Source organism: Coregonus clupeaformis, chromosome 26, assembly GCF_020615455.1.
Source record: "Coregonus clupeaformis isolate EN_2021a chromosome 26, ASM2061545v1, whole genome shotgun sequence".
Lineage (NCBI taxonomy): Eukaryota > Metazoa > Chordata > Actinopteri > Salmoniformes > Salmonidae > Coregonus > Coregonus clupeaformis.
This window is the reverse complement of record NC_059217.1, coordinates 33,695,986-33,721,034: the sequence shown is the minus strand read 5'-3', so window position 1 is coordinate 33,721,034 and position 25,049 is coordinate 33,695,986. Positions and strand designations below refer to the sequence as shown.

Below are 25,049 nucleotides of genomic sequence, written 5' to 3'. Positions count from 1 at the left end.
TCTATAATTGGTTTAGATTTGGTCAGTCCGACCTTTGATTGGCCCAAACACTGGAGCATCTATGTTTCCACAGAGTTTGGACAATAAATTACAGTACATTATATTAAAGTACACAGTACAGTAAAGAAAAGTAAAGTGTAGTACTTTACAGTGCAATACAGTAAGTACATTAAAGTAAAGTAAATGTGATGTTCAAGCTTGTGCAACATAGTCTAGATGTCTATGATTTACGTTCAGATTTGGATCTGGTCCCCACCGACCAAATGTGTACTTGTTTGGGAAGAGCTCATTAGAATATTAACCAGCATGCTTTGCAAGTGTTTGTTTACATTTACATTTTTTGTTCGTAAGCGAACACTAATTTGTTTGTGTTTTAAAATTTTTTTTTTTGGGGGTTTACCACCTTTTTTAATCTTGTCTCATAGATGCAACTCCCCAGCGAGGCTCAGGAAAGGCGAAGGTCGGGTGTCGAGTGTTAAGAAGCGCCAAACCGCGCTAACTCCGCCTGCTGCTCCGGACCAGTTGTGATACAGCCCAGGATTGAACCGGGTCTGTTGCGATACAGTGACTTAGAACCACTGCCCTTTCGGGAGAGGCCCTCAGCAGACACTCTTATTCAGAGCAACTTACACTCAATTGCATTAAACTAAGGTAGATAAACACAGTATACCACAATGTGCGCAACAACAACAAAAAATGTCTGTTGTTACTAAGAATGTTATTGTTGTTAAAGTGAATCTGTTAGTTTTATTCTGTGAAGCCTACTTCTAACATGATCACTGCTAGTTTTAAAAACTTCTGAAAAAGTTAACAAAAGTGCATGTTAGGGAGGAAGTTTCATGCTCCCTCTCCTGCATGTCTGGAATTCGCTGTTTTCTCAGAAACTCTGAAAGGCCCCCATTACATAACAACTCTCCTCCTGAGACCACAAGTTAATGGTCAAGGGAGCAGCTATGATTTTCATACTCTTATAGTAACCACTGCTAACATTAGGCTTGGCAGTGGAGAGGCTGCTAAAAGTAGAGAAACAGAAAGAGGAGGGGCTTCGAGAGAGAGAAGAGAGAGAGAGAGAGAGAGAGAGAGAGAGAGAGAGAGAGATCACAGGAGAGTGTTCAACCTGTCTTTGGGTCTGCAAAAACAGATGTTCTCACCATGGTTCTGCAGGCGGGCTTGGACTGTTTCGATGTGAAGGGCTGGCTGGTGTTTATCTTCGTATGCTCTTGGTGGTGGAACATTGGTCTGAAACAGAACTCCACCTAACTTCCCCCTGGACCCTGGTCTGTACTACTCCCGGGAAATGTCTTCACAGGGCTCAAACTTCAAGACCATTGACAAGGTCAGATAAATACTCATATAATCATTGCTAATGTTAATCAGTAATATTTTATTACTAAATGACTTCTATGTTACATTATTACTATTTCTTTACTAGTTCAGTAGAAATCGACGACACAAGATTTGACTTAAGGCATGTGGCGTTTTTTTATACAGGTCACCTGAAAATAAACTGTGGTCTCAATTGGGATTCTCTAAATAAAGGTTAAATATTTTATAAAAATGTAATAAATGTAAGTCACCACCATTCCTTCCCTGCAGATGGCTGAGGACTATGGTCCAGTGTTCAGCCTGCAGTCGAGGCAGTGACAGGGGTAGTGTTTATCTCAAGGTATAAAGATGGTGAAGGAAGCTTTGGTCAACCAACTGGAGCAGTTTCTTTGAAAATCCGGCCCATCGTGCCTCTGTTTCATGTCACCAAGGCCTTGGTGAGTCCGCGGCTAGGTTCCAAATGGCACTCCATGCCCTATATAGTGCACCGCTTTGACCAGGCCGGCTCCAGTGAGAAAATAATGAGTGTGGGCAGTAATGAAAGTACTCCTCGTGTCTTTTTTTTGGAGAGGGTAAACATGTTCCGATATAAAATTCTGCATTATGTATATATTGTCAATAATCTAAAGAAGCTTGTCTACCTTCCCTCCTTCATCTGAAATAGCTGAAAAAGGATGCATACCAGGAATTAATGTTCCACTCCTGCCAAATGCGACCTATCACTGCAGATGGGGGGAAAGGAGACAAGGAGAGGAAGACCATTTTAGACTATGAGAGATCCACCCAATACCTGATTCTTAATCTCTACCTCTCCTCTTGCCTCAGGTATCGCTTCTAAGCAAACGGTCAACATGTGGAAGACCCAGAGAAAGTTTGCCCCGGACACCCCACCTGCGATACGAGAAGGGAAGAAGGGACTGGAGGCACTACATCCAGCTGGAAGAGAACTTCCTGTGTGAGGCCTTCAGAGAAAAGCAGGGTAGTAGATACAGTACTTTTAGGGTTAGGATTACTGCTTTTTATTTTATAGAAATAACAACACTGCACTGTAGACATAACCACAAGACACATACTGTACACATTCCTGTCGTAACTTGTGAGAACACACACTTGATACTTGCACACTCTATCAATATATAATGTAAACTGTGTCCCCTGCATAGAATAAGTGTAACCTTCATGTGCGCTTGGTCCGCTTTATACTTCACTTTCTAATAATACAATAATAAAGACACATCGCAAAGGACAACAGTTGACGAGAGACTCCAGACTGGAAGCTTTGCACAGCCAGTTGATGTCTATGTTACTTGTCGGGAGAGGTTCAACCCCCATTACATCCTGAACAACGCGGTGGGGAACATTATCTCTTTTTGTGGTGTTCGGCTATCGCCCGAAGGTACAGCGATGAAAACTTCCAGAAGCTCCTGACCGCTTGGACAACGAGGTTGTGATACTGCATCCGGCTCTGCTCGGGCTCAGGTTGGTGTCAAGTTGTTGGCTGGTTACTGGTCTTAACTCCTTCAGATGAGATGTTTAACCTAGAGCCTAGCTCTCAGTGGTCATAGCTCATGTCCTTGTCCATCACAAAACTATTTAGGTGAATTACCTGAAAAATCCTATCCTTTTCATCATAAAAACCATTGTGCACATATAAACAAGAAAATCAACAAACTGTTTCCTGTAGTCTGATCGGGTGTGTAACTTGTGTCCTCCCTGTCCCAGCAAGTGAAGGATGCCTTCCACACACATCCTGAAGTACCTGCCTGGTCCCCACCAGACCATCCACCCAACTACCACCAGATCACAGATTTCCTGCAGGCAGAGATAGAGAAGCACCAGGAGGACTGGGACCCAGAGGACCCCGGGACTACATAGACACTCGGCCTCACAGAGATTGAGAAGGTATGGTACCAGAACAGTAGCCAACATAGGACAAAGGTCAAAAACACACATCATGTGAATGTAGCGAACCACCTCCACCAGACAGACATTTCATGTCAAGTCATGTTTTCTTTTCTTTGCCATATTCCAATCCACCTTCTCCTTTAACGTCCTCGAGAGGAAGGGAGGACCTAAAAGCTGGCTTTTAACACAGACACTCTGGTGGTGTGTATCTGGACCTGATCGAGGCTGGCATGGAGTCCGCTGCCACCACCTTACGCTGGGCCCTGGTCTACATGATGAACTACCCAGAGATACAGGGTGAGTCGACTCTTCAGCAGCACCCCTGTGATTGATTGATCGATTGATATATTGATTGATTGATATATTGATTGGTTGCTCTATTGATTGATTGATCTATTGACTGATTGATCCCATCTCCTTCATCCCTCCAGAGAAGGTCCAGGCTGAGATAGACAGAGTGATAGACAGTCCCGCCAGCCCAACATGTCTGACAGACCCAACATGCCCTTCACTGAAGCTGTCATCCATGAGACACAGAGGATGGGAAACATTGTGCCGCTGGGTTTCCCCCAAGATGGCCAGCAAAGACACAATACTGGGGGATATTTCATACCCAAGGTAAGAAAAATTAGATACAGCATTAACAACACTCCTGAGTCCCTCCATGTATCAAGTGAATGATACTTGTTGTCCCTGAACTTTGTGACATTCAGATCTCAAGGCTAGCAGAATACAAATAATAGCTACCAAAATCCATGGATGATTTGTACAGTTAGTCATTCATGTACCAACTTAATCAGTTGTAGCAGCCATATGGTTATATGCTATAGTCCTGCTCTGCACATTGTTGAGAAGGTGGGCAGTCTGTGAGTTACAGTTTCTCTGTGCAATTCAGGGGGACGGCCATAAACACCAGCCTGTCTTCGGTGCTGTTTGACAAAGACAAGTGGGAAACTCCATACACTTTCAACCCAGAGCACTTCTTGGATTCCGACGGACAGTTCAGGAGGAGAGACGCCTTCCTGCCCTTTCTCAGCAGGTGATCCAACAGACTATCCATCCAACATGTAGTTATTTGTTGCTCAGGTTATGATCTCTGTTAGTTCTGTTTTCATGTTTTCATTACAAACTTGAGTGATGAGTAACCTTGCCTGTGACCGAAAACTTAACATTAAGATTAAGATCCCTTTATTGGTCAATTGCACAGAAGGTCCAACTGAAATTTGACATACGCTTTTAACACAACCCGTCTGAAAGACACACGTATACAGGTTTTTGGAGAGGTCCGGGGGGCTGCCACACTGGGTGCCCAGGGAGCAGTTGTTTTGGGGGGTTAAGTGCATTGCTCAAGGGCACAACGGTAGGCAATATCATCTAGGATTTGATACCAGCAACTCTCCTGTTGCCAGCTCACTTCCTAACAGATTTTGTTCAGTTGAACCCTTCGGTTGCTGGCTTGCCTCTTCAACCACTAGGATATCTGCCGCCCCTGAGCTTTTAACAAATGATCCGGATTCAATCCCAGTCAGTCACATATCTCCCTCATGTAAGCGTGTGTGTCTCCTCAGATTAAATGTGTGTGTGTCTCTTCAGGTAAGCGTGGTGTGTGGGGGAGCATCTGGCTCGTATGGAGCTGTTCCTGTTCTTCCTCCTTGCTCCAGTGTTTCTCCTTGTCTCCAGTCCCTGGAGCAATGCCCAGTTTGGAGGGGGTCCTGGGGTTCACTCACTCCCCAGCAGAGTTCCTGGTCCGAGCCCTGCCGAGCGGTGACCACCTCCTCTCACTGACCACTTCCCTCACCCTGATCAAAACATAGAGCACCACATGGTGTCTACAAACAATGGCTGGCTGGAAGAAGCAGGAAACAGCTGTTATTGTTGAGATTCACTGGACAGAGAGGCATAGACTACATGATATCCTTACTAAATCATATATTTTTTGTACTCTGTATTTTATTGAGTCAACTACAGGTAACTCCAATTTACAGAGCACTCAATATTGAACTAAAAGCAACTTACTAATGCAGATTTACTAAAATTACACGTTTTCCAGGTCCAATTATATATTCTCTCAATATACATACTGAACATAGTGTTTGTATTTCTTTTTCCTTCTTTTTACACTTTTGAATAGACTATTGATTTCCCTGTCATACAACTGTGTACTTTGTATCCATTAAAGATATGCAAAGGTGAATGACTTCTGGTTGATTTGAAAGCAGTGACCTTTGTTTAGTTATGGTTAGTAGGAAGAGTGGGGTAAGTCGTGCCAAAGGGGTTAGTGGAACCACCCCATGTTTCTAGGAAACCATACACAAAATGAAATAATGTGACCAAATATTTACAGTGCCTTCAGAAAGTATTTACACCCCTTGACTTTTTCCACATTTTGTTGTGTTACAGCCTAAATTTAAAATGGGATTCAATTGAGATTTTGTGTCACTGATCTACACACAATACCCCATAATGTCAAAGTGGAACTATGTTTTTAGAAATGGTGTGTAGGTGACTGTGGCCTCCTTCTCAGATTAATTGGCAGTACGACCAGGAACATTGTTCTGGGATCCAAAAGAGTATCTCAGTTTCAAGGTCTCAGCTTTGAGAGAAGAAGCCTCATCAGTCAAATGCAGGAACCAACATTTACAAATAAATTACAAAATGAAAGGCTGAAATGTCTTGAATCAATAAGTAATCATCCCTTTTGTTATGGCAATCCTAAATAAGTTCAGGAGTAAACATTTGCTTAACAAGTCACATAATAAGTACATAGACCTCTATAATTGGTTTAGATTTGGTCCGGTCCGGCCTTGATTTGGCCCAAACATAGACATCTATGTTTCACAAGTTTGGACAGCAGAGTACAGTACATTATAATACAGTACACAGTACAGTAAAGAAAAGTAGAGTATAGTACTTTACAGTGCAATGCAGTAGAGTACATTAAAGTAAAGTAAATGTGATGTTCAAACTTGTGCAACATAGTCTAGATGTCTATGATTCGTTCAGATTTGGATCTGGTCCACACCGACCAAATGTGTACTTGTTTGGGGAAGGAGCTCATTAGAATAATACCCAGCATGCTTTGCAAGTGTTTGTTTTTACATTTACATTTTGTTCATGCAGCAGACACTAATTTGTTTGTGTTTTTTAAATTTTTTACCACCTTTTTTTATCTTGTCTCATCGATGCAACTCCCCAACGGGCTCGGAAGGCGAAGGTCGAGTCATGCGTCCTCCAAAACATGACCCGCCAAACCGCGTTACTTAACACCCGCCCGCTTAACCCGGAAGCCAGCTGCACCAATGTGCTCGGATGAAACGCTGTTCACCTGACGACTGAGGTCAGCCTGCAGGCGCCTGGTCTGCCACAAAGAGTCGCTAGGGCACGATGAGCCAAGTAAAGCCCCTGGCCAAATCCTCCCCTAACCTGGACGACGCTGGGCCAATTGTGTGCCGCCCTATGGGACTCCCAACCACTGCCGGTTGTGATACAGCCAGTCATGCGTCCTCCGAAATATGACCTGCCAAACCGCGCTTCTTAACACCCGCCTGCTTAACCCGGACGGTTGTGATACAGCCCAGGATCGAACCCGGGTCTGTTGCGATGCAGTGCCTTAGACCACTGCGCCACTCGGGAGGCCCTCAGCAGACACTCTTATTCAGAGCAACTTACACTCAGTGCATTAAACTAAGGTAGATAAACACCAACATACCACAGTAATAGCAACAACAACAAAAAAATATGACTGTTACTGAGAATGTTATTGTTGTTTAAGTGGTCTGTTGGTTTATTCTGTAGAAAGCCTACTTCAACATGATCACTGCTAGTTAAAAAGCTCATGAAAAGTTAACAAAAGTGCATGTTAGGGAGGAAGTTCATGCTCCCTCTCCTGCATGTCTGGAATTCCTTTGTTTTTCTCAGAAACTCTGAAAGGCCCCCATTACATAACAACTCTCCTCCTGAGACCACAAGTTAATGGTCGAGCAGCCTCGTTTTCATCCTCTTATAGTAACCACTGCTAACGATAGGCTTGGCAGTGGAGAGGCTGCTAAAAGTAAGAGAAACAGAAAGAGGAGGGCTTCAGAGAGAGAGAGAGAGAGAGAGAGAGAGAGAGAGAGAGAGAGAGAGAGAGAGAGAGTATCACAGAGAGTGTTCAACCTGTCTTAGGGTCTGCAAAAACAGATGTTCTCACCATGGTTCTGCAGGCGGTATTGGACTGTTTCGATGTGAAGGGCTGGCTGGTGTTTATCTTCGTGTTTCTCTTGGTGGTGGACATTGTCAGAAACAGAACTCCACCTAACTTCCCCCCTGGACCCTGGTCTGTACCTTTCCTGGGAAATGTCTTCACAGGGCTCGACTTCAAGACCATTGACAAGGTCAGATAAATACTCATATAATCATTGCTAATGTTAATCAGTAATATTTTATTACTAATGACTTATGTTACTATTACTATTTCTTTACTAGTTCAGTGAAATCCTTGACACAGATTTGACTTGCATGTGGCGTGTTTTATACAGGTCACCATTGAAAAAATAAACTGTGGTCTCAATTGGGATTCTCTAAATAAAGGTTAAATATTTTATAAAAATGTAATAAATGTGTCACCACCATTCCTTCCTTCCCTGCAGATGGCTGAGGACTATGGTCCAGTGTTCAGCCTGCGTCGAGGCAGTGACAGGGTAGTGTTTATCTCAGGGTATAAGATGGTGAAGGAAGCTTTGGTCAACCAACTGGACAGTTTCTTTGACCGGCCCATCGTCCCTCTGTTTCATGTCACCTTCAAAGGCCTTGGTGAGTCCGTGGCTAGGTCCCAAATGGCACTCTATGCCCTATATAGTGCACCACTTCTGACCAGGCCGGGCTCCAGTGAGAAATAATGTGGGCACTAGAAAGTACTCCTGTGTCTTTTTTGGAGAGGGTAAACATGTTCGATATAAAAATTCTGCATTATGTATATATTGTCAATAATCTAAAGAAGCTTGTCTACTTCGCTTCCCCTCCTTCATCTGAAATAGCTGAAAAAGGATGCATACCAGGAATTAATGTTCCACCTGCCAAATGCACCTATCACTGCAGATGGGGAAAGGAGACAAGGAGAGGAAGACCATTTTAGACTATTGAGATCCACCCAATACCTGATTCTTAATCTCTACCTCTCCTCTTGCCTCAGGTATCGCTCTAAGCAACGGTCACATGTGGAAGACCCAGAGAAAGTTTGCCCACACCCACCTGCGATACTTCGGAGAAGGGAAGAAGGGACTGGAGCACTACATCCAGCTGGAGAGCAACTTCCTGTGTGAGGCCTTCAGAGAAGAGCAGGGTATATATACAGTACTTTTAGGGTTAGGATTACTGCTTTTTATTTTATAGAAATAACAACACTGCACTGTAGACATAACCACAAGACATGTACTGTACACATTCCTGTCGTAACGTTGTGAGAACACACTTGATACTTGCACACTCTATCAATATATAATGTAAACTGTGTCCCCTATAGAATAAGTGTAACCTTCATGTGCCTTTGGTCCGCTTATACTTCACTTTCTAATAATACAATAATAAAGACACATGCAGGACAACAGTTGACGAGAGACTCCAGACTGGAAGCTTTGCATAGCCAGTATGATGTCTATGTTACTGTCAGGAGGAGGGTTCAACCCCCATTACATCCTGAACAACGCGGTGGGGAACATTATCTCTTTTGTGGTGTTCGGCCATCGCTTCGAGTACAGCGATGAAAACTTCCAGAAGCTCCTACGCTTGGACAACGAGGCTGTGATACTATCCGGCTCTGCTCGGGCTCAGGTTGGTGTCAAGTTGTTGGCTGGTTACTGGTCTTAACTCCTTCAGATGAGATGTTTAACCTAGAGCCTAGCTCTCAGTGGTCATAGCTCATGTCCTTGTCCATCACAAAACTATTTAGGTGAATTACCTGAAAAATCCTATCCTTTTATCATAAAAACTATTGTGCACATATAAACAAGAAAATCAACATAACTGTTCTCCTGTAGTCTGATCTGGGTGTGTAACTGTGTCCCTCCCTGTCCCAGCTGTATGATGCCTTCCCACACATCCTGAAGTACCTGCCTGGTCCCCACCAGACCATCCACTCCAACTACCACCAGATCACAGACTTCCTGCAGGCAGAGATAGAGAAGCACCAGGAGGACTGGGACCCAGAGGACCCCCGGGACTACATAGACACGTACCTCACAGAGATTGAGAAGGTATGGTACCAGAACAGTAGCCAACACTAGGACAAAGGTCAAAAACACACATCATGTGAATGTAGCGAACCACCTCCACCAGACAGACATTTCATGTCAAGTCATGTTTTCTTTTCTTTTGCCATATTCCAATCCACCTTCTCCTTTAACGTCCTCAGAGGAAGGAGGACCCTAAAGCTGGCTTTAACACAGACACTCTGGTGGTGTGTACTCTGGACCTGATCGAGGCTGGCATGGAGTCCGCTGCCACCACCTTACGCTGGGCCCTGGTCTACATGATGAACTACCCAGAGATACAGGGTGAGTCGACTCTTCTACAGCACCCCTGTGATTGATTGATCGATTGATATATTGATTGATTGATATATTGATTGGTTGCTCTATTGATTGATTGATCTATTGACTGATTGATCCCATCTCCTTCATCCCTCCAGAGAAGGTCCAGGCTGAGATAGACAGAGTGATAGGACAGTCCCGCCAGCCCAACATGTCTGACAGACCCAACATGCCCTTCACTGAAGCTGTCATCCATGAGACACAGAGGATGGGAAACATTGTGCGCTGGGTTTCCCCAAGATGGCCAGCAAAGACACAATACTGGGGGATATTTCATACCCAAGGTAAGAAAAATTAGATACAGCATTAACAACACTCCTGAGTCCCTCCATGTATCAAGTGAATGATACTTGTTGTCCCTGAACTTTTGTGACATTCAGATCTCAAGGCTAGCAGAATACAAATAATAGCTACCAAAATCCATGGATGATTTGTACAGTTAGTCATTCATGTACCAACTTAATCAGTTGTAGCAGCCATATGGTTATATGCTATAGTCCTGCTCTGCACATTGTTGAGAAGGTGGGCAGTCTGTGAGTTACAGTTTCTCTGTGCAATTCAGGGGACGGCCATAAACACCAGCCTGTCTTCGGTGCTGTTTGACAAAGACAAGTGGGAAACTCCATACACTTTCAACCCAGAGCACTTCTTGGATTCTGACGGACAGTTCAGGAGGAGAGACGCCTTCCTGCCTTTCTCAGCAGGTGATCCAACAGACTATCCATCCAACATGTATTATTTGTTGCTCAGGTTATGATCTCTGTTAGTTCTGTTTTCATGTTTTCATTACAAACTTGAGTGATGAGTAACCTTGCCTGTGACCGAAAACTTAACATTAAGATTAAGATCCCTTTATTGGTCAATTGCACAGAAGGTCCAACTGAAATTTGACATACGCTTTTAACACAACCCGTCTGAAAGACACACGTATACAGGTTTTTGGAGAGGTCCGGGGGCTGCCACACTGGGTGCCCAGGGAGCAGTTGTTTTGGGGGTTAAGTGCATTGCTCAAGGGCACAACGGTAGGCAATATCATCTAGGATTTGATACCAGCAACTCTCCTGTTGCCAGCTCACTTCCTAACAGATTTTGTTCAGTTGAACCCTTCGGTTGCTGGCTTGCCTCTTCAACCACTAGGATATCTGCCGCCCCTGAGCTTTTAACAAATGATCCGGATTCAATCCCAGTCAGTCACATATCTCCCTCATGTAAGCGTGTGTGTCTCCTCAGATTAAATGTGTGTGTGTCTCTTCAGGTAAGCGTGGCGTGTGTGGGGGGAGCATCTGGCTCGTATGGAGCTGTTCCTGTTCTTCTCCTCCTTGCTCCAGTGTTTCTCCTTGTCTCCAGTCCCTGGAGCAATGCCCAGTTTGGAGGGGGTCCTGGGGTTCACTCACTCCCCAGCAGAGTTCCTGGTCCGAGCCCTGCCGCGGTGACCACCTCCTCTCACTGACCACTTCCCCTCACTCTGATCAAAACATAGAGCACCACATGGTGTCTACAAACAATGGCTGGCTGGAAGAAGCAGGAAACAGCTGTTATTGTTGAGATTCACTGGACAGAGAGGCATAGACTACATGATATCCTTACTAAATCATATATTTTTTGTACTCTGTATTTTATTGAGTCAACTACAGGTAACTCCAATTTACAGAGCACTCAATATTGAACTAAAAGCAACTTACTAATGCAGATTTACTAAAATTACACGTTTTCCAGGTCCAATTATATATTCTCTCAATATACATACTGAACATAGTGTTTGTATTTCTTTTCCTTCTTTTTACACTTTTGAATAGACTATTGATTTCCCTGTCATACAACTGTGTACTTTGTATCCATTAAAGATATGCAAAGGTGAATGACTTCTGGTTGATTTGAAAGCAGTGACCTTTGTTTAGTTATGGTTAGTAGGAAGAGTGGGGTAAGTCGTGCCAAAGGGGTTAGTGGAACCACCCCATGTTTCTAGGAAACCATACACAAAATGAATAATGTGACCAAATATTTACAGTGCCTTCAGAAAGTATTTACACCCCTTGACTTTTTCCACATTTTGTTGTGTTACAGCCTAAATTTAAAATGGATTCAATTGAGATTTTGTGTCACTGATCTACACACAATACCCCATAATGTCAAAGTGGAACTATGTTTTTAGAAATGGTGCGTGTAGGTGACTGTGGCCTCCTTCTCAGATTAATTGGCAGTACGACCAGAACATTGTTCTGGGATCCAAAAGGAGTATCTCAGTTTCAAGGTCTCAGCTTTGAGAGAAGAAGCCTCATCAGTCAAATGCAGGAACCAACATTTACAAATAAATTACAAATGAAAGGCTGAAATGTCTTGAATCAATAAGTAATCATCCCTTTTGTTATGGCAATCCTAAATAAGTTCAGGAGTAAACATTTGCTTAACAAGTCACATAATAAGTACATAGACCTCTATAATTGGTTCAGATTTGGTTTTGGACCAACTCTGAACCAATCATAGACATCTATGTTTCACAAGTTTGGACAGTAGAGTACAGTACATTATAGTACAGTACACAGTACAGTAAAGAAAAGTAGAGTATAGTACTTTACAGTACAATGCAGTAGAGCACAGTAGAGTACATAAAGTAAAGTAAATGTGATGTTCAAACTTGTGCAACATAGTCTAGATGTCTATGATTCGTTCAGATTTGGATCTGGTCCACACTGACCAAATGTGTACTTGTTTGGGGAAGGAGCTCATTATAATAATACCCAGCATGCTTTGCAATTGTTTGTTTTTAACGTTTAAATTTTTTTTCATTCAGCAGACACATTTTTGTGTGTTTTTAATATTTTTTATTTTTTATTTTTATACCCCCTTTTTTGATCTTGTCTCATCAATGCATCTCCACAATGGGCTCGGGAGGCGAAGGTCGAGTCATGCGTCCTCCGAAACATGACCCGCCAAACCGCGCTTCTTAACACCCGCCCGCTTAACCCGGAAGCCAGCTGCACCAATGTGTCGGATGAAACGCTGTTCACCTGACGACTGAGGTCAGCCTGCAGGCGCCTGGTCTGCCACAAAGAGTCGCTAGGGCACGATGAGCCAAGTAAAGCCCCCCCTGGCCAAATCCTCCCCTAACCTGGACGACGCTGGGCCAATTGTGTGCCGCCCTATGGGACTCCCAACCACTGCCGGGTTGTGATACAGCCAGTCATGCGTCCTCCGAAATATGACCTGCCAAACCGCGCTTCTTAACACCCGCCCGCTTAACCCGGACTCTCAATCACGGTCGGTTGTGATACAGCCCAAGATCGAACCCGGGTCTGTTGCGATGCAGTGCCTTAGACCACTGCGCCACTCGGGAGGCCCTCAGCAGACACTCTTATTCAGAGCAACTTACACTCAGTGCATTAAACTAAGGTAGATAAACACCAACATACCACAGTAATAGCAACAACAACAAAAAATATGCGACTGTTACTGAGAATGTTATTGTTGTTTAAGTGGTCTGTTGGTTTATTCTGTAGAAAGCCTACTTCTAACATGATCACTGCTAGTTAAAAAGCTCATGAAAAAGTTAACAAAAGTGCATGTTAGGGAGGAAGTTCATGCTCCCTCTCCTGCATGTCTGGAATTCCTTTGTTTTTCTCAGAAACTCTGAAAGGCCCCCATTACATAACAACTCTCCTCCTGAGACCACAAGTTAATGGTCGAGCAGCCTCGTTTTTCATCCTCTTATAGTAACCACTGCTAACGATAGGCTTGGCAGTGGAGAGGCTGCTAAAAGTAAGAGAAACAGAAAGAGGAGGGCTTCAGAGAGAGAGAGAGAGAGAGAGAGAGAGAGAGAGAGAGAGAGAGAGAGAGAGAGTATCACAGAGAGTGTTCAACCTGTCTTAGGGTCTGCAAAAACAGATGTTCTCACCATGGTTCTGCAGGCGGTATTGGACTGTTTCGATGTGAAGGGCTGGCTGGTGTTTATCTTCGTGTTTCTCTTGGTGGTGGACATTGTCAGAAACAGAACTCCACCTAACTTCCCCCTGGACCCTGGTCTGTACCTTTCCTGGGAAATGTCTTCACAGGGCTCGACTTCAAGACCATTGACAAGGTCAGATAAATACTCATATAATCATTGCTAATGTTAATCAGTAATATTTTATTACTAATGACTTATGTTACTATTACTATTTCTTTACTAGTTCAGTGAAATCCTTGACACAGATTTGACTTGCATGTGGCGTGTTTTATACAGGTCACCATTGAAAAATAAACTGTGGTCTCAATTGGGATTCTCTAAATAAAGGTTAAATATTTTATAAAAATGTAATAAATGTGTCACCACCATTCCTTCCTTCCCTGCAGATGGCTGAGGACTATGGTCCAGTGTTCAGCCTGCGTCGAGGCAGTGACAGGGTAGTGTTTATCTCAGGGTATAAGATGGTGAAGGAAGCTTTGGTCAACCAACTGGACAGTTTCTTTGACCGGCCCATCGTCCCTCTGTTTCATGTCACCTTCAAAGGCCTTGGTGAGTCCGTGGCTAGGTCCCAAATGGCACTCTATGCCCTATATAGTGCACCACTTCTGACCAGGCCGGGCTCCAGTGAGAAATAATGTGGGCACTAGAAAGTACTCCTGTGTCTTTTTTTGGAGAGGGTAAACATGTTCGATATAAAAATTCTGCATTATGTATATATTGTCAATAATCTAAAGAAGCTTGTCTACTTCGCTTCCTCCTTCATCTGAAATAGCTGAAAAAGGATGCATACCAGGAATTAATGTTCCACCTGCCAAATGCACCTATCACTGCAGATGGGGGAAAGGAGACAAGGAGAGGAAGACCATTTTAGACTATTGAGATCCACCCAATACCTGATTCTTAATCTCTACCTCTCCTCTTGCCTCAGGTATCGCTCTAAGCAACGGTCACATGTGGAAGACCCAGAGAAAGTTTGCCCACACCCACCTGCGATACTTCGGAGAAGGGAAGAAGGGACTGGAGCACTACATCCAGCTGGAGAGCAACTTCCTGTGTGAGGCCTTCAGAGAAGAGCAGGGTATATATACAGTACTTTTAGGGTTAGGATTACTGCTTTTTATTTTATAGAAATAACAACACTGCACTGTAGACATAACCACAAGACATGTACTGTACACATTCCTGTCGTAACGTTGTGAGAACACACTTGATACTTGCACACTCTATCAATATATAATGTAAACTGTGTCCCCTATAGAATAAGTGTAACCTTCATGTGCCTTTGGTCCGCTTATACTTCACTTTCTAATAATACAATAATAAAGACACATGCAGGACAACAGTTGACGAGAGACTCCAGACTGGAAGCTTTGCATAGCCAGTATGATGTCTATGTTACTGTCAGGAGGAGGGTTCAACCCCCATTACATCCTGAACAACGCGGTGGGGAACATTATCTCTTTTGTGGTGTTCGGCCATCGGCTTCGAGTACAGCGATGAAAACTTCCAGAAGCTCCTACGCTTGGACAACGAGGCTGTGATACTATCCGGCTCTGCTCGGGCTCAGGTTGGTGTCAAGTTGTTGGCTGGTTACTGGTCTTAACTCCTTCAGATGAGATGTTTAACCTAGAGCCTAGCTCTCAGTGGTCATAGCTCATGTCCTTGTCCATCACAAAACTATTTAGGTGAATTACCTGAAAAATCCTATCCTTTTATCATAAAAAACTATTGTGCACATATAAACAAGAAAATCAACATAACTGTTCTCCTGTAGTCTGATCTGGGTGTGTAACTGTGTCCCTCCCTGTCCCAGCTGTATGATGCCTTCCCACACATCCTGAAGTACCTGCCTGGTCCCCACCAGACCATCCACTCCAACTACCACCAGATCACAGACTTCCTGCAGGCAGAGATAGAGAAGCACCAGGAGGACTGGGACCCAGAGGACCCCCGGGACTACATAGACACGTACCTCACAGAGATTGAGAAGGTATGGTACCAGAACAGTAGCCAACACTAGGACAAAGGTCAAAAACACACATCATGTGAATGTAGCGAACCACCTCCACCAGACAGACATTTCATGTCAAGTCATGTTTTCTTTTCTTTTGCCATATTCCAATCCACCTTCTCCTTTAACGTCCTCAGAGGAAGGAGGACCCTAAAGCTGGCTTTAACACAGACACTCTGGTGGTGTGTACTCTGGACCTGATCGAGGCTGGCATGGAGTCCGCTGCCACCACCTTACGCTGGGCCCTGGTCTACATGATGAACTACCCAGAGATACAGGGTGAGTCGACTCTTCTACAGCACCCCTGTGATTGATTGATCGATTGATATATTGATTGATTGATATATTGATTGGTTGCTCTATTGATTGATTGATCTATTGACTGATTGATCCCATCTCCTTCATCCCTCCAGAGAAGGTCCAGGCTGAGATAGACAGAGTGATAGGACAGTCCCGCCAGCCCAACATGTCTGACAGACCCAACATGCCCTTCACTGAAGCTGTCATCCATGAGACACAGAGGATGGGAAACATTGTGCCGCTGGGTTTCCCCAAGATGGCCAGCAAAGACACAATACTGGGGGGATATTTCATACCCAAGGTAAGAAAAATTAGATACAGCATTAACAACACTCCTGAGTCCCTCCATGTATCAAGTGAATGATACTTGTTGTCCCTGAACTTTTGTGACATTCAGATCTCAAGGCTAGCAGAATACAAATAATAGCTACCAAAATCCATGGATGATTTGTACAGTTAGTCATTCATGTACCAACTTAATCAGTTGTAGCAGCCATATGGTTATATGCTATAGTCCTGCTCTGCACATTGTTGAGAAGGTGGGCAGTCTGTGAGTTACAGTTTCTCTGTGCAATTCAGGGGACGGCCATAAACACCAGCCTGTCTTCGGTGCTGTTTGACAAAGACAAGTGGGAAACTCCATACACTTTCAACCCAGAGCACTTCTTGGATTCTGACGGACAGTTCAGGAGGAGAGACGCCTTCCTGCCTTTCTCAGCAGGTGATCCAACAGACTATCCATCCAACATGTATTATTTGTTGCTCAGGTTATGATCTCTGTTAGTTCTGTTTTCATGTTTTCATTACAAACTTGAGTGATGAGTAACCTTGCCTGTGACCGAAAACTTAACATTAAGATTAAGATCCCTTTATTGGTCAATTGCACAGAAGGTCCAACTGAAATTTGACATACGCTTTTAACACAACCCGTCTGAAAGACACACGTATACAGGTTTTTGGAGAGGTCCGGGGGCTGCCACACTGGGTGCCCAGGGAGCAGTTGTTTTGGGGGGTTAAGTGCATTGCTCAAGGGCACAACGGTAGGCAATATCATCTAGGATTTGATACCAGCAACTCTCCTGTTGCCAGCTCACTTCCTAACAGATTTTGTTCAGTTGAACCCTTCGGTTGCTGGCTTGCCTCTTCAACCACTAGGATATCTGCCGCCCCTGAGCTTTTAACAAATGATCCGGATTCAATCCCAGTCAGTCACATATCTCCCTCATGTAAGCGTGTGTGTCTCCTCAGATTAAATGTGTGTGTGTCTCTTCAGGTAAGCGTGCGTGTGTGGGGGAGCATCTGGCTCGTATGGAGCTGTTCCTGTTCTTCTCCTCCTTGCTCCAGTGTTTCTCCTTGTCTCCAGTCCCTGGAGCAATGCCCAGTTTGGAGGGGGTCCTGGGGTTCACTCACTCCCCAGCAGAGTTCCTGGTCCAAGCCCTGCCGCGGTGACCACCTCCTCTCACTGACCACTTCCCCTCACTCTGATCAAAACATAGAGCACCACATGGTGTCTACAAACAATGGCTGGCTGGAAGAAGCAGGAAACAGCTGTTATTGTTGAGATTCACTGGACAGAGAGGCATAGACTACATGATATCCTTACTAAATCATATATTTTTTGTACTCTGTATTTTATTGAGTCAACTACAGGTAACTCCAATTTACAGAGCACTCAATATTGAACTAAAAGCAACTTACTAATGCAGATTTACTAAAATTACACGTTTTCCAGGTCCAATTATATATTCTCTCAATATACATACTGAACATAGTGTTTGTATTTCTTTTTCCTTCTTTTTACACTTTTGAATAGACTATTGATTTCCCTGTCATACAACTGTGTACTTTGTATCCATTAAAGATATGCAAAGGTGAATGACTTCTGGTTGATTTGAAAGCAGTGACCTTTGTTTAGTTATGGTTAGTAGGAAGAGTGGGGTAAGTCGTGCCAAAGGGTTAGTGGAACCACCCCATGTTTCTAGGAAACCATACACAAAATGAATAATGTGACCAAATATTTACAGTGCCTTCAGAAAGTATTTACACCCCTTGACTTTTTCCACATTTTGTTGTGTTACAGCCTAAATTTAAAATGGATTCAATTGAGATTTTGTGTCACTGATCTACACACAATACCCCATAATGTCAAAGTGGAACTATGTTTTTAGAAATGGTGCGTGTAGGTGACTGTGGCCTCCTTCTCAGATTAATTGGCAGTACGACCAGAACATTGTTCTGGGATCCAAAAGGAGTATCTCAGTTTCAAGGTCTCAGCTTTGAGAGAAGAAGCCTCATCAGTCAAATGCAGGAACCAACATTTACAAATAAATTACAAATGAAAGGCTGAAATGTCTTGAATCAATAAGTAATCATCCCTTTTGTTATGGCAATCCTAAATAAGTTCAGGAGTAAACATTTGCTTAACAAGTCACATAATAAGTACATAGACCTCTATAATTGGTTCAGATTTGGTTTTGGACCAACTCTGAACCAATCATAGACATCTATGTTTCACAAGTTTGGACAGTAGAGTACAGTACATTATAGTACAGTACACAGTACAGTAAAGAAAAGTAGAGTATAGTACTTTACAGTACAATGCAGTAGAGCACAGTAGAGTACATAAAGTAAAGTAAATGTGATGTTCAAACTTGTGCAACATAGTCTAGATGTCTATGATTCGTTCAGATTTGGATCTGGTCCACACTGACCAAATGTGTACTTGTTTGGGGAAGGAGCTCATTATAATAATACCCAGCATGCTTTGCAATTGTTTGTTTTTAACGTTTAAATTTTTTTTTCATTCAGCAGACACATTTTTGTGTGTTTTTAATATTTTTATTTTTTATTTTTATACCCCCTTTTTTGATCTTGTCTCATCAATGCATCTCCACAATGGGCTCGGGAGGCGAAGGTCGAGTCATGCGTCCTCCGAAACATGACCCGCCAAACCGCGCTTCTTAACACCCGCCCGCTTAACCCGGAAGCCAGCTGCACCAATGTGTCGGATGAAACGCTGTTCACCTGACGACTGAGGTCAGCCTGCAGGCGCCTGGTCTGCCACAAAGAGTCGCTAGGGCACGATGAGCCAAGTAAAGCCCCCCTGGCCAAATCCTCCCCTAACCTGGACGACGCTGGGCCAATTGTGTGCCGCCCTATGGGACTCCCAACCACTGCCGGTTGTGATACAGCCAGTCATGCGTCCTCCGAAATATGACCTGCCAAACCGCGCTTCTTAACACCCGCCCGCTTAACCCGGACTCTCAATCACGGCCGGTTGTGATACAGCCCAAGATCGAACCCGGGTCTGTTGCGATGCAGTGCCTTAGACCACTGCGCCACTCGGGAGGCCCTCAGCAGACACTCTTATTCAGAGCAACTTACACTCAGTGCATTAAACTAAGGTAGATAAACACCAACATACCACAGTAATAGCAACAACAACAAAAAATATGCGACTGTTACTGAGAATGTTATTGTTGTTTAAGTGGTCTGTTGGTTTATTCTGTAGAAAGCCTACTTCTAACATGATCACTGCTAGTTAAAAAGCTCATGAAAAAGTTAACAAAAGTGCATGTTAGGGAGGAAGTTCATGCTCCCTCTCCTGCATGTCTGGAATTCCTTTGTTTTTCTCAGAAACTCTGAAAGGCCCCCATTACATAACAACTCTCCTCCTGAGACCACAAGTTAATGGTCGAGCAGCCTCGTTTTCATCCTCTTATAGTAACCACTGCTAACGATAGGCTTGGCAGTGGAGAGGCTGCTAAAAGTAAGAGAAACAGAAAGAGGAGGGCTTCAGAGAGAGAGAAGAGAGAGAGAGAGAGAGAGAGAGAGAGAGAGAGAGAGAGAGAGTATCACAGAGAGTGTTCAACCTGTCTTAGGGTCTGCAAAACAGATGTTCTCACCATGGTTCTGCAGGCGGTATTGGACTGTTTCGATGTGAAGGGCTGGCTGGTGTTTATCTTCGTGTTTCTCTTGGTGGTGGACATTGTCAGAAACAGAACTCCACCTAACTTCCCCCTGGACCCTGGTCTGTACCTTTCCTGGGAAATGTCTTCACAGGGCTCGACTTCAAGACCATTGACAAGGTCAGATAAATACTCATATAATCATTGCTAATGTTAATCAGTAATATTTTATTACTAATGACTTATGTTACTATTACTATTTCTTTACTAGTTCAGTGAAATCCTTGACACAGATTTGACTTGCATGTGGCGTGTTTTATACAGGTCACCATTGAAAAATAAACTGTGGTCTCAATTGGGATTCTCTAAATAAAGGTTAAATATTTTATAAAAATGTAATAAATGTGTCACCACCATTCCTTCCTTCCCTGCAGATGGCTGAGGACTATGGTCCAGTGTTCAGCCTGCGTCGAGGCAGTGACAGGGTAGTGTTTATCTCAGGGTATAAGATGGTGAAGGAAGCTTTGGTCAACCAACTGGACAGTTTCTTTGACCGGCCCATCGTCCCTCTGTTTCATGTCACCTTCAAAGGCCTTGGTGAGTCCGTGGCTAGGTCCCAAATGGCACTCTATGCCCTATATAGTGCACCACTTCTGACCAGGCCGGGCTCCAGTGAGAAATAATGTGGGCACTAGAAAGTACTCCTGTGTCTTTTTGGAGAGGGTAAACATGTTCGATATAAAAATTCTGCATTATGTATATATTGTCAATAATCTAAAGAAGCTTGTCTACTTCGCTTCCCCTCCTTCATCTGAAATAGCTGAAAAAGGATGCATACCAGGAATTAATGTTCCACCTGCCAAATGCACCTATCACTGCAGATGGGGGAAAGGAGACAAGGAGAGGAAGACCATTTTAGACTATTGAGATCCACCCAATACCTGATTCTTAATCTCTACCTCTCCTCTTGCCTCAGGTATCGCTCTAAGCAACGGTCACATGTGGAAGACCCAGAGAAAGTTTGCCCACACCCACCTGCGATACTTCGGAGAAGGGAAGAAGGGACTGGAGCACTACATCCAGCTGGAGAGCAACTTCCTGTGTGAGGCCTTCAGAGAAGAGCAGGGTATATATACAGTACTTTTAGGGTTAGGATTACTGCTTTTTATTTTATAGAAATAACAACACTGCACTGTAGACATAACCACAAGACATGTACTGTACACATTCCTGTCGTAACGTTGTGAGAACACACTTGATACTTGCACACTCTATCAATATATAATGTAAACTGTGTCCCCTATAGAATAAGTGTAACCTTCATGTGCCTTTGGTCCGCTTATACTTCACTTTCTAATAATACAATAATAAAGACACATGCAGGACAACAGTTGACGAGAGACTCCAGACTGGAAGCTTTGCATAGCCAGTATGATGTCTATGTTACTGTCAGGAGGAGGGTTCAACCCCCATTACATCCTGAACAACGCGGTGGGGAACATTATCTCTTTTGTGGTGTTCGGCCATCGCTCGAGTACAGCGATGAAAACTTCCAGAAGCTCCTACGCTTGGACAACGAGGCTGTGATACTATCCGGCTCTGCTCGGGCTCAGGTTGGTGTCAAGTTGTTGGCTGGTTACTGGTCTTAACTCCTTCAGATGAGATGTTTAACCTAGAGCCTAGCTCTCAGTGGTCATAGCTCATGTCCTTGTCCATCACAAAACTATTTAGGTGAATTACCTGAAAAATCCTATCCTTTTATCATAAAAACTATTGTGCACATATAAACAAGAAAATCAACATAACTGTTCTCCTGTAGTCTGATCTGGGTGTGTAACTGTGTCCCTCCCTGTCCCAGCTGTATGATGCCTTCCCACACATCCTGAAGTACCTGCCTGGTCCCCACCAGACCATCCACTCCAACTACCACCAGATCACAGACTTCCTGCAGGCAGAGATAGAGAAGCACCAGGAGGACTGGGACCCAGAGGACCCCCGGGACTACATAGACACGTACCTCACAGAGATTGAGAAGGTATGGTACCAGAACAGTAGCCAACACTAGGACAAAGGTCAAAAACACACATCATGTGAATGTAGCGAACCACCTCCACCAGACAGACATTTCATGTCAAGTCATGTTTTCTTTTCTTTTTGCCATATTCCAATCCACCTTCTCCTTTAACGTCCTCAGAGGAAGGAGGACCCTAAAGCTGGCTTTAACACAGACACTCTGGTGGTGTGTACTCTGGACCTGATCGAGGCTGGCATGGAGTCCGCTGCCACCACCTTACGCTGGGCCCTGGTCTACATGATGAACTACCCAGAGATACAGGGTGAGTCGACTCTTCTACAGCACCCCTGTGATTGATTGATCGATTGATATATTGATTGATTGATATATTGATTGGTTGCTCTATTGATTGATTGATCTATTGACTGATTGATCCCATCTCCTTCATCCCTCCAGAGAAGGTCCAGGCTGAGATAGACAGAGTGATAGGACAGTCCCGCCAGCCCAACATGTCTGACAGACCCAACATGCCCTTCACTGAAGCTGTCATCCATGAGACACAGAGGATGGGAAACATTGTGCCGCTGGGTTTCCCCAAGATGGCCAGCAAAGACACAATACTGGGGGATATTTCATACCCAAGGTAAGAAAAATTAGATACAGCATTAACAACACTCCTGAGTCCCTCCATGTATCAAGTGAATGATACTTGTTGTCCCTGAACTTTTGTGACATTCAGATCTCAAGGCTAGCAGAATACAAATAATAGCTACCAAAATCCATGGATGATTTGTACAGTTAGTCATTCATGTACCAACTTAATCAGTTGTAGCAGCCATATGGTTATATGCTATAGTCCTGCTCTGCACATTGTTGAGAAGGTGGGCAGTCTGTGAGTTACAGTTTCTCTGTGCAATTCAGGGACGGCCATAAACACCAGCCTGTCTTCGGTGCTGTTTGACAAAGACAAGTGGGAAACTCCATACACTTTCAACCCAGAGCACTTCTTGGATTCTGACGGACAGTTCAGGAGGAGAGACGCCTTCCTGCCTTTCTCAGCAGGTGATCCAACAGACTATCCATCCAACATGTATTATTTGTTGCTCAGGTTATGATCTCTGTTAGTTCTGTTTTCATGTTTTCATTACAAACTTGAGTGATGAGTAACCTTGCCTGTGACCGAAAACTTAACATTAAGATTAAGATCCCTTTATTGGTCAATTGCACAGAAGGTCCAACTGAAATTTGACATACGCTTTTAACACAACCCGTCTGAAAGACACACGTATACAGGTTTTTGGAGAGGTCCGGGGGGCTGCCACACTGGGTGCCCAGGGAGCAGTTGTTTTGGGGGGTTAAGTGCATTGCTCAAGGGCACAACGGTAGGCAATATCATCTAGGATTTGATACCAGCAACTCTCCTGTTGCCAGCTCACTTCCTAACAGATTTTGTTCAGTTGAACCCTTCGGTTGCTGGCTTGCCTCTTCAACCACTAGGATATCTGCCGCCCCTGAGCTTTTAACAAATGATCCGGATTCAATCCCAGTCAGTCACATATCTCCCTCATGTAAGCGTGTGTGTCTCCTCAGATTAAATGTGTGTGTGTCTCTTCAGGTAAGCGTGCGTGTGTGGGGGAGCATCTGGCTCGTATGGAGCTGTTCCTGTTCTTCTCCTCCTTGCTCCAGTGTTTCTCCTTGTCTCCAGTCCCTGGAGCAATGCCCAGTTTGGAGGGGGGTCCTGGGGTTCACTCACTCCCCAGCAGAGTTCCTGGTCCGAGCCCTGCCGCGGTGACCACCTCCTCTCACTGACCACTTCCCCTCACTCTGATCAAAACATAGAGCACCACATGGTGTCTACAAACAATGGCTGGCTGGAAGAAGCAGGAAACAGCTGTTATTGTTGAGATTCACTGGACAGAGAGGCATAGACTACATGATATCCTTACTAAATCATATATTTTTTGTACTCTGTATTTTATTGAGTCAACTACAGGTAACTCCAATTTACAGAGCACTCAATATTGAACTAAAAGCAACTTACTAATGCAGATTTACTAAAATTACACGTTTTCCAGGTCCAATTATATATTCTCTCAATATACATACTGAACATAGTGTTTGTATTTCTTTTTCCTTCTTTTTACACTTTTGAATAGACTATTGATTTCCCTGTCATACAACTGTGTACTTTGTATCCATTAAAGATATGCAAAGGTGAATGACTTCTGGTTGATTTGAAAGCAGTGACCTTTGTTTAGTTATGGTTAGTAGGAAGAGTGGGGTAAGTCGTGCCAAAGGGTTAGTGGAACCACCCCATGTTTCTAGGAAACCATACACAAAATGAATAATGTGACCAAATATTTACAGTGCCTTCAGAAAGTATTTACACCCCTTGACTTTTTCCACATTTTGTTGTGTTACAGCCTAAATTTTAAATGGATTCAATTGAGATTTTGTGTCACTGATCTACACACAATACCCCATAATGTCAAAGTGGAACTATGTTTTTAGAAATGGTGCGTGTAGGTGACTGTGGCCTCCTTCTCAGATTAATTGGCAGTACGACCAGAACATTGTTCTGGGATCCAAAAGGAGTATCTCAGTTTCAAGGTCTCAGCTTTGAGAGAAGAAGCCTCATCAGTCAAATGCAGGAACCAACATTTACAAATAAATTACAAATGAAAGGCTGAAATGTCTTGAATCAATAAGTAATCATCCCTTTTGTTATGGCAATCCTAAATAAGTTCAGGAGTAAACATTTGCTTAACAAGTCACATAATAAGTACATAGACCTCTATAATTGGTTCAGATTTGGTTTTGGACCAACTCTGAACCAATCATAGACATCTATGTTTCACAAGTTTGGACAGTAGAGTACAGTACATTATAGTACAGTACACAGTACAGTAAAGAAAAGTAGAGTATAGTACTTTACAGTACAATGCAGTAGAGCACAGTAGAGTACATAAAGTAAAGTAAATGTGATGTTCAAACTTGTGCAACATAGTCTAGATGTCTATGATTCGTTCAGATTTGGATCTGGTCCACACTGACCAAATGTGTACTTGTTTGGGGA

General features: G+C 43.7%; 1 protein-coding gene and 4 pseudogenes across 1 annotated transcript in view; 4 read left to right on the top strand and 1 right to left on the bottom strand.

Moving 5' to 3' along the window:
• ca12 (carbonic anhydrase XII) overlaps window positions 1–1,748 on the bottom strand; it is a 32,410-nt gene extending 30,662 nt beyond the window's left edge. The window contains exon 1 of the mRNA XM_045207627.1: window positions 1,703–1,748. Within this exon, the coding sequence (XP_045063562.1) occupies window positions 1,703–1,748 (46 nt within the window). The remainder of the gene's footprint in view (window positions 1–1,702) is intronic.
• A 1,310-nt stretch (window positions 1,749–3,058) lies between these two features.
• On the top strand, window positions 3,059–5,045 carry LOC123481926 (annotated as a pseudogene).
• Window positions 5,046–7,296: 2,251 nt separating this feature from the next.
• On the top strand, window positions 7,297–11,656 carry LOC121540210 (annotated as a pseudogene).
• A 1,928-nt stretch (window positions 11,657–13,584) lies between these two features.
• Window positions 13,585–17,927, top strand: LOC121540212 (annotated as a pseudogene).
• Window positions 17,928–19,926: 1,999 nt separating this feature from the next.
• LOC123481957 lies at window positions 19,927–24,192 on the top strand (annotated as a pseudogene).
• Window positions 24,193–25,049: the final 857 nt, after the last annotated feature.